At 43.0% G+C, this 14,437-nt stretch overlaps 1 protein-coding gene across 4 annotated transcripts in view; it reads right to left on the bottom strand.

The window, feature by feature from the left end:
• The window catches only part of SYMPK (symplekin), a 767,776-nt gene that overhangs the window by 40,842 nt on the left and 712,497 nt on the right, over positions 1-14,437 (bottom strand). For 2 of the 4 annotated variants that reach the window (XM_030217307.1, XM_030217306.1), the window contains exon 24: positions 1,190-1,369. The exons of the other annotated variants lie outside the window; for them this stretch is intronic. In XM_030217307.1, the coding sequence (XP_030073167.1) occupies positions 1,190-1,369 (180 nt within the window). The remainder of the gene's footprint in view (positions 1-1,189; positions 1,370-14,437) is intronic. 4 annotated transcript variants of the gene reach the window in all.

The following is a 14,437-nucleotide window of genomic DNA, read 5'->3' on the forward strand; positions in this document are numbered from 1 at the left end:
CCTTCTGACTTCCACTGAGATGGTATTAGTGTAGATTCAAATTGGTAAAGTAATAATCAATGAAAAATAGTTCAACAGTTATCCCAATGTGCAAGAGGACTGGACTGGTTCTTGCTGTGTAACCTCACTGATAACATCCTATCCAAGAGCAGCATGGATCATGTTGTCTGTGACATTTTAAAATTAGAGTTACTTGCAGGGATATCAGGGCTTCTCTACTAATATTACTAGGTCTAATTATCTAGGCAAGACAACTGGGTTATTACGAGCTCTGTAAGGATATTTGTGTGGTTAAGTATTCCGTGAGTGTATCCTGTGGACCAGAGCTATGTAATGCAATTTCAGGTTTACTTGAAAGAAAGCTGTTTCATTTTAAAGTACATTACATTTTTAAGTCATACAGGACAACTGCTATTGTTGTATTTGTGGTTTCCAATATTATCCCTACTGGGGGATCTTGTGCAAAGAAATTAACTTCTGCACAGAGTATGTTAAATTCAGCAATTTTTGTTGAAATAATCATTGAAATATAATATGGTCACAGAAAAAAATCATCACTCAGACACTGATTTTTCTTGGCTAATAATTTCACTGAAGTACTATTGCCATCTCCCATCTATCCTCCCCCCAAACCGCTCATTCTCCATTTCATACCCACATACATTTTGTCAACCAGCCTCATCCTCTTACCAACATCTCACCCTTATTGTCCCCACCCTCCTCAGCCTCTGAACTTCCTCTTCTTTCAGCCTCTCTCTCACATTCCCCACAGCATTCCTCCCCGACTCCTGTTTCTTTATCAACTATCTTAGGCCCTGCCCTCCTACCATTTCATTCTAGCCTGTACTGGAAGGTGCTATGACCATTATCCATGCTCTGTCTCTCACAGCCCACTAAGCCAATAGCTAACCACATATCTAAATTCTGTGGGACAGGGGAATTCTGCATTGTTCAGTGGTACAAAAAAAAAAAAAAAGCAAACATGAGTACATGAAATGTACGCATCATTCCGTGTTTACTAGACCTTTACTCACTCCTAGTCAGACAATACAAGAAAACTTTAAGACTGACAACACTAAATTGGAAAAAAGAGAGAGGAAATTCATCCAGGTATACAAAATCTGTAATATGTTCTAGATTCCTGAGGTGTGGGCTATTCTGGGATAGCCTTTGTGGGCCAGGAAATTACCTGATGTGGTGTGAAAGAGCGCACATGAGCCCAGCAGCTGGTTTCACGTAGCTCAGGACATTTCTCAAAAACAGCAGAGAGCTGCGGTGGTGGCAACTGCAGCAGAACCTGGAAGGACTGAGGCTTGGTACGCTGGCAACATTTAATGAACCCTTCCCAGACTTTTGGGTATTTCCACACCTGGGGAGAAAACCCCCCCCCCACACAAATACTGATGATTATTAACAAGAAGAGAGTTAACCAACCAAAATAAAGAGGACATCAAAAACCCCAAACTAGTAGGGTTATGTCTAATCGTGCATATTGGAGAACAATTCATTTTAATTATGTTTATGTTTTATTTAGTTGATATACTATCATTACTGATGATGCAGATCAAGGAAGTGTACAATACAGTAGTAAAATCATAGAAAGGAACTCCATAAATTTTAACAAGAAAGTAATCATTCACAACAAGGACACAGGCAGAGAGAAAAGTAATAAGTTGGTAACAGTGTGTTTAAGCCTGTACACTGTCTAATTAATTTGGAAGTGTATTTCTTTAGTTTGGCCAGCAGGTGGTGAACATTTATGCTTTAAAGCTATTACAGAGGACTGACCTCTCTTTCTTTTAGTTAGCACACAGATAAAGGAAATGCCTGTAGCGATGTAACCAGTTTATTTTTTAAACTTGACTGTTCTGGGCTCTGATTGGCCCAGGAGCTTTTTTTTTTTTTTGGAAGGGGGGGGGGGGGGGACTTTACTGGCTTTTTCCCAGTTCAGCCCAGGAGAAGAGAGAGAGAAGTTCTTTGCTGAGACCTGTAAAAAATAGTTATTATTTGATAACTGGTAAGCAGCTAAATCTCCTGATCTCCCCAGGTACTTTTTAGGAAGGAAACAAATGTTTAGTTAGTTTATAATTGATCCATATTTCAGCTACCTGTTATTGTTTGCTGAGTGCACATTTTTTGTTCATTGCTCAATATATTTTTAAGACAATAAACAATTGTTATTGGCTCTATCTGGACTAATAAGGAATCCTGGTGGTTTGTGTGTTTGGGTATGTGGATGCTTTCTGGGAACTGTAGGACCAGCTGTGAGTGTGGCCCCCAGTAACCTAGAAATCACTGGGGATATTTTGTGAGTTGGGAGACTTGCCCCAGAGGCGGTTGTGACCCAGCTGGTGGGAGGAGGGTGCTAGTGTAGAGCACAAGTGGCAGGTGCAGACGGACCTGAGCTGTGCTGGCCACACAGGCTCAGGTCCGTGGCTAGACCAGCTGCGGCATGAAGAGCATGAGCGGGAATTCAACTACAGAAAATGAAGTAGGAGATGGCCTCATATCCAAAGCTCCGCCCCAACCCATAAGCCAAGGCCAGAAGACAGGGTCCGAAGCTCAGATTGGGCACAACTTGTTTTCAAAGTATGATAATACCCAAGGTGACACTGAGAAACATCTAAATGACTTTGAAAACATTTGCTGCCTCAATGAGATTCCTCAGAAAGACAGGGTGTGCTAGACTGGGCATCTAATGGCAGATGGCATTTAATATGAGCAAGTGCAAGTGATGCATGTAGGAAAGAGGAACCCAAATTATAGCGACGTAATGCAAGGGTCCAAGTTAGGAGTCACCGACAAGGAAAGGGATCTAGGCGTCATTGTTGTTGATACATCGAAACCCTCTACTCAGTGTGTGGCGGCTAAGAAAGCAAATAGAATGTTAGGTATTATTAGGAAAGGAATGGAAAACAGAAATGAGGACATTTATAATAACTTTGTATTGCTCCATGGCGCGACTGCACCTCGAATATTGTGTTCAATTCTGGTCACCAAAGTGGCTAGGGCTCTTCAGCTTGAAAAAAGATGGCTGAGGGGAGATATGATAGAGGTCCATAAATAATGAGTGTGAGTGGAACGGGTAGATGTGAAGCATCTGTTACTCTTTCCAAAAACACTAGGACTGGGGGGGGGGGGGGGGGGGTGGGGGTTATGCAATGAAGCTACAAAGTAGAAATTTTTTACAACGAAATCGGAGAAAATTTTTTCTTCACTCAACATATAATTAAAATCTGGAATTCGTTGTCAGAGAATGTGGTACAGGCGGTTAGCTTAGCAGAGTTTAAAAAGGTTTGGACGGCTTCCTAAAGGAAAAGTCTATACACCATTATAAAATGGACTTGGGAAATCCACTGCTTATTTCTGGGATAAGCAGCATAAAATGTTTTGTACTTTTTTGGCATCTTGCCAGGTATTTGTGACATGGATTGGCCACTGTTGGAAACAGGATGCTGGGCTTGATGGACCTTTGGTCTGTCCAGTATGGCAATACTTATGTTACTTATGTTATGTACTATGACAATGTTGTAGCTCCTCAATTATAACATCTGAGACAAACAAGGTATTGTGATAGCCAGTGTGGAGCCTGTCAGCTTCAAGGACCTCTGCTTCATCAGAATTGAATAAAGAGAGCAGGAAACCACAAACAAAGGGCTGTTTTTGCCATTAACCGAACTGTTATCATTCAGGTACTGATATACGATACTTTATATATATACCTGCGTTTGATTTGTCCTTTCCATTCTCAGGGCCAGACCGTATATGTCTGCCCAGCACGCTTCTGTACTAAACGTTCTGAAGCTAACGTCAAAGCCCTTAAAATTTACTCTTAAGTCCATCCCTATTCATTCCTATCAGGGCGTAGACCATAGAATTCTGCCCAGCACCGGTTTGCTTCACAATTACCAGTGTCGCCACCTAATCTCCGGTAAGATTCCGTGGATCCATTCCTTTCTAAACGTATTCCTTTGTGTTATCCCATGAATGTTTGAACTCCATTACCGTTTTCATCTCCCACCTACACCAGTCTCCCACTCTGCACTGTTCTGTGATTCATCTAAGGAACTTCAGCATACTTCTGATCATCTGGTGTTCCATCTATATTTAGGTCATACAAATGCTATGTTATGTTAAGGAGTTTAAATAAGAGGCCATACTAGTAGTCTGCCTTTGGGTTTAATGTGCATTTGCTCTGAACTAGTTTTGATGTGAACATTTTTTTATTTTAATTTAATTTGTTGTATTTATATAATTATTCTGTTGCTATGTAAATAAATAAGCTATCTATTTTTATATTTGAGCTCTGTCAGTTCGGTTAATATATTTGGGGCTTTGATTCAGATCCATAGATAAAGGAACGTAATTGTTTTTCAGTGCTTACTTTATACTAACAATTTTACAGAGTGCTTACTTTATACTAAGAATTGCCCGTCCTCTGCTAGGTTGAGGTAATCTGTATTGCCCCTACAGATTGGTGGTTCCCACCGGACATAACACTGATTGGGGTGATCCACAGGAGGTAACACCGGTAGATAGTAACAGTACCTTAGATGTTAAATTTATAGTCTTGACAGATTTGTTATAGCTAAATTAAGATCATACTGATAAAGCCTTAAACTGCAAGTTCAAACTTAGCTGTGTTTTTCTGTATTAGAGGTAATGCGGGTGCTGTTTTTTTCTCTTGCTATATATTTCTTTCTCGCTCTGTAGACTGAAGACAGAAAATGACCTTTGCAAGTGATAAGTGGTTCCTAGCTCTGTTTAATTACACTTTTGTAAGCACCACAGTGAAAGTACACCGTTTAACTCTTACATTGAGCAGAGGGTTTCAACGTATCATCAACGATGACACCTAAATCATTTTCCAGGGCAGTGACTCGTAATGTGGAACCTTGCACCATGTAACTATGGTTTCGGTCCCTCTTTCCCACATGCCATCATTTGTCCTGTCTGTCCTGATTTAGATTGTTAAGCTCTTTTGAGCAGGGACTTTCTTTCTTCATGTTCTTGTGAAGCGCTGCGTACGACTGGTAGCGCTATAGAAATGATTTGTAGTAGTAGTATGAAAAGTATCTGTCATTTGGATGCCAGTCTCCCAGACTCGTAAGGTCCTCTTGCAATTTTTTCATAATCCTCTTGCGATTTAAAAGCTTTGAATGACTGTGTGTCATCATCAAATTTAATTACCTCACTAGTTATTCCCATCTCTAGAACAATTATAAATATGTTAAAATGCAGCACTCCTAGCACAGACCCCTGGGAAACCCCACTATCTACTTTTCTCCATTGAGAATACTGACCATTTAAACCTACTCTCTGTTTTCTATCTTTCAACCGGTTTTTAAACCACAATAGAAGATTGCCTCCTATCCAATGACTTTCTAATTTCCTCAGGAGTCTTTCATTAGGTACTTTGTCAAATGCCTTTTGAAAACCAGATACACAATATCAACCAGCTCACCTTTATTCACCCCTTCAGAGAAATGTAATAGAATGGTGAGGCAAGATTTCCCTTGACTAAATTCTTGTTGGCTTTGTCTCATTAATCCATACGTATTGTGAGCACTAGAGTGCTGGTGCGGGGAAAAGGGGGATAGTGGTTCTTTTAGCCGTCAGCATCCCTGGTTATTCAGCCCAGCTAGGAGAGCAGGTGGCCTTCTAGGGGCCCAAACTGCTGGAGAAAGCTTTAGTTAGGAGGAAAACTACTCTCCCCAGAAGCCAGTGCAGGGTCAGCTGGACTCCCAGGAGAGGAAGGAGGGAATAACGGATTGGGAGATGAGGTCTGATCCTGGAAATGAGGAACAGCTGGGGGAGCTTAGGGAGGAGGAGGATATGGTTTGTGATAAAGAGGAGGTGGCAAAAGAAGGGGAGGAGGAGTGTATGGAAGTGGCTGGTTTTGCTCTAACCTGGGCAGACAAGGTGAAAGCTTTTGTGGCCTCAGCATTGCCCCGGCTGTGGAGTTGGAGAAAGCTGGAAGTAAAGAAGAGAATGGAGAGCACAACTTGCTACTGTACGGTCTGCTCACAAAAGGTAGTGCTGTTAAAAGTTAGATTGTTCCCCTCCGAAGGGACACTACCTTGTAGTGGTGGAGGGGCTTCCGTGTTTCAATGACTCAGAGGGCTATGCTGAAGGGCTACCCATATCAGACATCTCACCAAACTGGGAGAGTGGTGAGATGGTGACCTGGAGTTCGTATGCCCAACGGCCCAGCTGCCCTCTGAGGTTCTGTCTTCTTTATGTAAATTTCCTCTCTGCAATTGCATTTTCCTTAACTGAGAGGAAGGGAACAACCGGCGGTCAGCGCTGATGGCCAGCGTTTGTCCCATGGCGCAGCAAGTGCTGGGACCGACTGACCATCAAACTGCCCACAGATGAAAGGGGTTAGCGAGTCCTTGATTAGCGCCGGCGAAGGAGCGTCGATGCTCTTGGATCTGGAAAAAACAACTCCACTCACTCCCCGAATTATCAACCACCATGTCCAAAGGAAGTGGAGGAGTGAGTTAGAGGCATATGCTGAAACGGAGGACTGTTTACAGCAGAACCCGAATCGGCAGAAGGCAACTCCTAAACACCTCAAGAGAAATCATCTTGGAGTTTTTGGCTTCCGTGGAGGTTTCATTGAATCCCATCTGGAAGGCGCTTCGGGACCTAACGGCCATTCCCGGGTAGCAAATAACTTTGTTTCAGATATGATCTTATTGAAGAGTTGCATGGACAATTGACCCTGAACCATCTGAGAGTGAAAAAATTGATATGACAGATGAAGTTCTGTACAAGACGAAGTGGTTATGATCTTGAAATGATAATGGACCAGGAACTTTGAATAATAAGGTGGATGTTTTTTGTGGATGATTAATGTCGAGATTATTGTTTTTTCCCAGAGTTCCGGTATGACTCCTTAAAGTTTTCCTCAGACATATTTCCTTAATTATTACTCGAGGAGTGAAGCCTGTGAAAACTGGGATTGCTTTAATCAGTGGGATATTGAATTAGAGACTTGAGTATATGTATCGTTAAATAATTTCTGGTTTTTAAAAGAGAGAGAATGTAATCAGATGTATTATTTCTAACTAAAACCTGGGACAATAAGTATGTTCTCAATGAAATGAATTGACTATACGCCGTATTTGGTCTTGAGGAAGCCAACCAGATGATCAATGGGAATAATGAATTAGATGAGTAATATCTGGGGATAATCAGGTTAATATCATGTTTTCTTTTTCTGTTTACTGTTTAATGATCTCCTTGTCTTATTTCACTCTCCCTATTTTTCTCACATTGTGGTCTAAGAAAGAGAAAGATTGTATATAATCCATATATCTAGTTGGGATTGTTTTCTTCTTATATTGTATTAATGTGCAATCATCTCTGTATTACTGTTTGCAAGTGACCCTTGTAAAATGAAAAATTATAAATAATGATTTTAAAAAAGTTAGATTGTTCGGAGCAGGATTGTGCACTGGAAAACTCAGACTGTATGTGTAAGAGATGTGTGGCAATCACCTAATCACCAAAACTGTCTGCTGATAAGATAGTGCTGCTGGAGGTTTGGTGGGATTTGAAGCAGAAAACTGCAATTGTCAAGGGGAAAATGAGTCTGCAATATGTAAAGATGGGAGGACGACCCATTAGGAGATAAAGTCTACTGATTGAAGGAGGTGTTTAAGCCAGATTAATCTGGTGTTAAGAGAGCTGGAACAATAAAGAACTTTTTGATGTTTTCTAACGGCTGTGAGTGTGAAAGAGTTTCTTAACATCTACAAGAAGGAGAGAGAGAGAGGAAAAGTGAGGTGTCTGGCTAGCAAAGCTCACGGAAGGCGGTGGAAGATAAGCAGGAACGACCTTGGCCCCATCTGGAAGGGTGACCTGGTTATGTATATGCTCTGTAATTCTGTTCTCATAATAGTCTCTACCATTTTGCATGGCCACTGACATCAAGCTCACTGGTCTATAATTTCCCAGATCACCTCTAGAACAGTTTTTAAAAATCCAGTTACATTGGCCACCCTCCAATCTTCCGGTACCATGCTTGCTTTTAAAGATAAATTACACATTACTAACAATAGCTCTGCAAGTTCATTTTTCAATTCTATCAGTACTCTGGGATGTATACCATCCAGTCCAGGCAATTTGCTACTCTTCAATTTGTCAAATTGCTCCATTACACCTTCCATGTTTACAGAGATTTGTTTCAGTTTCTCTGACTTGTCAGCATTGAATACCATTTCTGGCACTGGTATCTCTTTTACATCTTCCTTGGTGAAGACCGAAGCAAAGAATTCATTTAATATCTCCGCTACGGCCTTGTCTTTCCTGATTGCCCCCTTTATCTCTCGGTCATCAAGAAGTACAACTGATTCTCTTGCTGGCTTCTTGCTTCTAATAGACCTAAAAAAATTGTTATTCTATGTTTTTGCTTCCAACGCAATCTTCTTTTCAAAGTCTCTCTTTGCTTTCCTTATCAGCGCTTTGCATTGACTTGCCATTCCTTATGCTGTTTCCTATTAATTTCCATTTCTGAAGGATTTTTTTTTTTTTTTTTTTTTTTTTTTAGCTCTAATAGCTTCCTTCACCACACTTTTTAACCATGCTGGCTGTCGTCGGCCCTTCCTTCCTCCTTTTTAAATACATGGAATATGGCCATAAAGCCGTATGCATTAAGGTCCTATTGGACCTTGCTAAAGATTTATAAGCATGTATATCTGCAGCTCTCGTGGCATGGATTTCACAATACACTCAAAGCAGTGTGTTGTATGATACATTCACCCTTGATTACAGCATTGTTTCTTTCATCATTTCTTCATTTGTTGCACATTTTAACATGGGCTTATGCACTACATGTTAAAGACTGTACCTAGATGGACTGTGTCTACAGCCATGGACAGCCAGCAGGCTATGCTGTGGACATTAAATGACATCTGAAGTGGTGTGTTCCACACTATCTTACAACATTATGATTCATCACTCATTTGCTACAATGCTTTGCTACAAAGTGAATTTTATTCCATGAACTTACAAGTCATTGATACTGCAAGCATTTGACTGCAGACACAAAGAAATTTGACCTTCTGTGGAAATTCACGTAAACATTCTTAAGTCACTTAACTGGATTCTGAGGAACTTTGGCATACTTCTGATCATCTGGTACTCCATCTATATTCAGGTTGTATAACTGCTATGTTATTGCTAAGGAGTTAAGATAAGAGACTGTACTAGTGACCTGCCTTAAGGTTTAATGCGTGTTTGTTCTGAACTAGTTCTGATGCAAACATCTTTTTTCCTTTATTATTCTTATAGTTACATTATTGCTCCTGCTTCTATGTAAATAAATAAGCTATCTATTTTTATAATATTTAGGCTCTGTGTCAGATCTGTCAATATATTGGGGCTTGGATTCAGATCCATAGAAAGAGCAACGTAAAATGTTTTCCAGAGTGGTACCTTTATATTAAGAATCTACATTCCCAAATTGCAGTGCTCTGCTGGGTGAGTTAATTTATTTATTTGTAGCATTTATACCCCGCTCTTTCCCGCTCGATAGCAAGTTCAGTGCGGCTTACAACAGTGTGGAACAAAGTATCCCGGAGATAATACAGGTATGGAAACAATGTATCACAGAGATGACATAATTACACAGAGTGGGTTTCCAGCGCTTACAAAGTATGGTACCAAGTATCACAGAGATGATACAAAGTATGGAACAAAGTGTCAAAGAGATGACATAATTACATAGAGTAGGACAATAATAAGAGATGTAGGGAAGGGATTGGAGTGTGGGTAATACTAATGGTTGTGGAATTATGTTGAGAATTTAGGACGTGTCTTTGGGTAGGCTTGTTTGAAGAGGTAGTCTCAGCCAGTTTTCGGAAGGGTAGGTGTTCAGTGGTTTTTCGAATGTGTCGAGGTATATGGCGTTACAGAGTGCATATATTCCAACTCTCCCATCTTATTTATTAGACTCCTAGCATTTGCATAAAGATATTTCAGAGTATGTTTGTTGTTCCTATTTGCATGACGCTTAGTGCTTGACACTATTGATTTCCCATCTTTTGTCTGATCTTTAGTTGTATTTAAAGGCACCTGGCCTATCACGGTCCTCTTGTGCAACCTCACTATCCAGACATCCCTTACCATCCCTTTTTGTGAGGTATCCTTGCAAGATACCTTATCCCGAACCATGCACTGTTGTTTGACTGTCGGCCTTTCCCCCATATCTAGTTTAAAAGCTGCTCTATCTCCTTTTTGAATGCTGATGCCAGCAGCCTGGTCCCACCCTGGTTAAGATGGAGCCCATCGTTTCGAAATAGGCTCCCCCTTCCCCAGAATGTTGCCCAGCTCTTAACAAATCTAAAACCCTCCTCCCTGCACCATCGTCTCATCCACGCATTGAGACTCTGGAGCTCTGCCTGCCTCTAGGGCCCTGTGCGTGGAACGGGTAGTATTTCAGAAAATGCCACCCTAGAGGATCTGGATTTGAGCTTTCTTCCTAAAAGCCTAAATTTGGCTTCCAGAACCTCTCTCCCACATTTTCCTATGTCACTGGTACCCACATGTACCAAGACAGCCGGCTCCTCCCCAGCACTATCTAAAATCCTATCTAGGTGCCGCGTGAGGTCCGCCACCTTCGCACCAGGTAGGCAAGTCATCAGGCATCCTCCCGTCCACCAGCCACCCAGCTAGCTACATTCCTAATGATTGATCGCCCAAGTGACAGCTGTTCTAACCTTTTCCTCCCAGTCAGCCATTGGAGATGTATCCTCTGTGCGAGAGCATAGTACATCTTCTGGTGCGTAGGTCCTGGCTACAGGAGTACTTCCTACTTCACCTTCTGGGAGACCTTCCTCCTCCAAGGTAGCACAGAGGCTACCTGAGTGGAGGTGGGACCTCACTACAACATCCCTGAAGTGGAGGGCGGTCACCCAAAACCCAAAGTCCTGGATTTCAAGCATACGGCCCCTACAATTCCAGTTATCTCATATCTGAGAAAAAGTTGGAAAGGACCCTAACTCAAACTCCACGAGCTCCGCTAAAGATGTGCAACACCTACACATCCATTCCTGAAAGACAAGTCCCCCAACTTCCCGGCGGAAGTTGGCATTTCTTTACACTAATAAGAATAGGGATGCCTTTGGACTTTTACTTTGCTTCCTCCTCTACCTCTCCATGCCATGCGCATTGGGGCTAGAAACCGCACTTTCTGCTGAAGCGAGATCTGCTCCTCCTGCCCATGAATCAAGTTTAAAAAAAATTTTCTCCGTCCCCGTTGAGTACTCTGCGCACCCACCACATCAAAGCGGCCACATTATAAAGGTTTATGTCCGGAACGTTAAGCCTGCCTTGAGATTTATCTAGGGTTAGCTTGGCCAAGACAATTCTGGATGACATAGAGGGGCATAATCAAACAGGGGCACCCATCTATAAGGGCGCCCATCTCTAGGGACGGCCCCGTAAAAAAGCGTACCCGACCGTATTATCGAAACAAGATGGGCGGCCATCTTTCGTTTCGATAATACGGTCGGGGACGGCGAAATCTCATATGGGCCGCACTTAGAGATGGCCGACATTCGCCGATAATGGAAACTAAGGGCGGCCATCTCAAAACTGACCAAATCCAAGCCATCTGGTCGTGGGAGGAGCCGGCATTTGTAGTGCACTGGTCCCCCTCACATGCCAGGACACCAACTGAGCACCCTAGGGGGCACTGCAGTGGACTTCACAAATTGATCCCAGGTGCATAGCTCCCTTACCTTGGGTGCTGAGCCCCCCAACCCCCCCCCCAAACCGTACAACACTACCATAGCCCTTAAAGTGTAACGGGGGGCACCTAGATGTGGGTACAGTGGGTTTCGGAGGGCTCACATTTACCACCACAAGTGTAACAGGTGGGGGGGGGGGGGGGTGAGTCTGGGTCCGCCTGCCTGAAGTGCACTGCAGCACCCACTAAAAACTGCTCCAGGGACCTGCATAGTGCTGTGATGGAGCTGGGTATGATATTTGAGGCTGGCAAAAAAAATGTGTTTTAATTTTTTTTTTTTTGGGTGAGAGGAGGTTGGTGAGGAGTAAGCAGAGGTGATCCCCGATTCCCTCCGGTGGTCAACTGGTCAGTTCGAGTACCTTTTCAAGGCTTGGTCGTGAACAAAAAGGGACCAAGTCGGCCAAGTGCTTGTCAGAGCCGCCCTTCTTTTTTCCATTATCGGCCGAGGATGGCCATCTCAACCACTCCCTGTCCCGCCTTCGGTACACTACCGACATGCACCCTTGAACTTTGGTCGGCCCTGCGACGGAAAGCAGTTGAAGCCGGCCAAAATCGGCTTTCGATTATACTGATTTGGCCGGCCTTGCGAGAAGGGCGCCCATGTCCCAATTTGTGTCTGAAGATGGCTGCCTTCTCCTTCGAAATAAGCTGGATAGCCCTCCACATAAATTTAGAGATGATCTAGCAGAATTTATGTTCATCATTACATTTCAACCACAGTGATCATTACATTTCAACCACAGTGGCATGGTTTGCAAGGGATACAGTTGCTTTGGTATCATCACCATTTTCACCAATGCCACCCTGCCCATCAAGGAGAAGGGAAGATCCTGCCATTTCAGGCAGTTTGCTAATGGCATCAAGATGAGCTGTACATTGGCACTGAATATAATGCAGGGTTAGCACTTAATAAATACCTAAATACCTCATAGGATGAGAGGTGGGTGGTATACCGAGATCCTTGTGACAGGGAGCACTCAGCACCAATAATTCTGAGCTTGCACAATTTATCTGCAACCTAGAGGTTTTACCAAATTCTTTAACAATACACAAGGCAGGATCAAGGTGTTTAGGTGTTTGGTCAAAGTATAGTAAAATGTCCCTCCACCATTACACCTTGAACAGAATCTGCCGACCGAATTTTAATGGCCAATGGCTCTATGGCCAGCAGGAACAGGAATGGGGAGAGTGGGCACCCTTGCCGGGTACCTCTGTAGAGCAAATGGGGCATAAAAACCCCTATTCAACAATAAGCAAGCTTGTGCCTGTTATACAGGGCTTGCACCCTCCCCAAGAACATGTCATGCATGCCATATTGGCCCAGAAACTAAAACAGGTATTCCTAGGAAATGGTATCAAAGGCCTTCTCCATGTCGCGCCCCACAACTGCAAATGTCCCCCATTCCCTCTAACCATGTAGTGCCAACAAAACTTTCATTAAGCTCATGGACACATAACGTCCGGGCACAAAGCCTACCTGATCATTAATGCGCCTGGCTAGTGTAGCTGCTAGTATTTTGACATTCTGATTCAGGAGGGATATGGGCCTATAAGAGCCCACCTGTTCCCGGTCCTTTCCTGGTTTTGGAAGTAGCAGCACATAAGTCACATTTTCTCCAAACTGACTCATATAAAGCAAGCACATTGCACATGGCACCCAAAGGGCCAGCCACCAAATCTTGGAGGAGACGATAATATTCAGGACCAAAACCTTTACATTACATTATACTAGACTTACATCCCACTAATACCATGAATAGTTCCAAGTGGATTACATATTAAACAAAGAGAGAACCACATGCTCAGATGTTACATGTTCAGTTAACCTTTGATGACCTGCCCTGTAAGGCGTACAAAACCCCATCCTTGGCTGACTTCTAATATCCGCTACCTACGTTCCTGTACCCGCTCCGCTGAACGCCTCTGGCGGAAATCTCGGGCCCTTGCTGATTTCTTACACTTTAAGTTCATGCTGACCTCCTTCCAATCTGCTCTTTTACATGCCAAACAGGATTATTATATCCAACTGACCAACTCTATTGGCTCTAATCCTCGACTTCTCTTCACCACATTGAACTCTCTCTTCAAGGTGCCCCTCCCCCAACTCCCCCTTCATTATCTCCTCAGACCCTTGCTGAATTCTTTCACAACAAGGTTCAAAAGATAACCTTGCTTTCTCTACCTCACCACCTCTCCCTCCACTAGTCCGTTCCCCTCTCTCTCCTTCCCCTCATTCCCTTTCCTCCTTTCCTGAAGTTACTATTGAGGAAACTACACTTCTCCTTTCTTCCTCAAAATGTTCCTCTGATCCCACTCCCACCCACCTTCTTAATGCCATCTCTCCTGCTCTTATTCCTTTTATCTGTCACATTCTCAACCTCTCACTTTCCACTGCGACTGTCCCTGCTGCCTTTAAACATGCTGTGGTCACACCTCTCCTTAAGAAGCCTTCACTCGACCCTACTTGTCCCTCTAATTACCGACCCATCTCCCTCCTTCCTTTTCTCTCCAAATTACTTGAGCGTTGCTGTTCACCGCCGCTGCCTTGAGTTTCTCTCCTCAATGCTATTCTTGACCCACTACAATCTGGTTTTCGCCCTCTCACTCAACCGAACTGCGCTTACTAAAGTCTCCAATGACCTATTACTGGCTAAATCCAGAGGTCAATATTCCATCCTC

The sequence above is a fragment of the Microcaecilia unicolor genome, chromosome 11, assembly GCF_901765095.1.
Source record: "Microcaecilia unicolor chromosome 11, aMicUni1.1, whole genome shotgun sequence".
In the NCBI taxonomy this organism is placed as follows: Eukaryota; Metazoa; Chordata; class Amphibia; order Gymnophiona; family Siphonopidae; genus Microcaecilia; species Microcaecilia unicolor.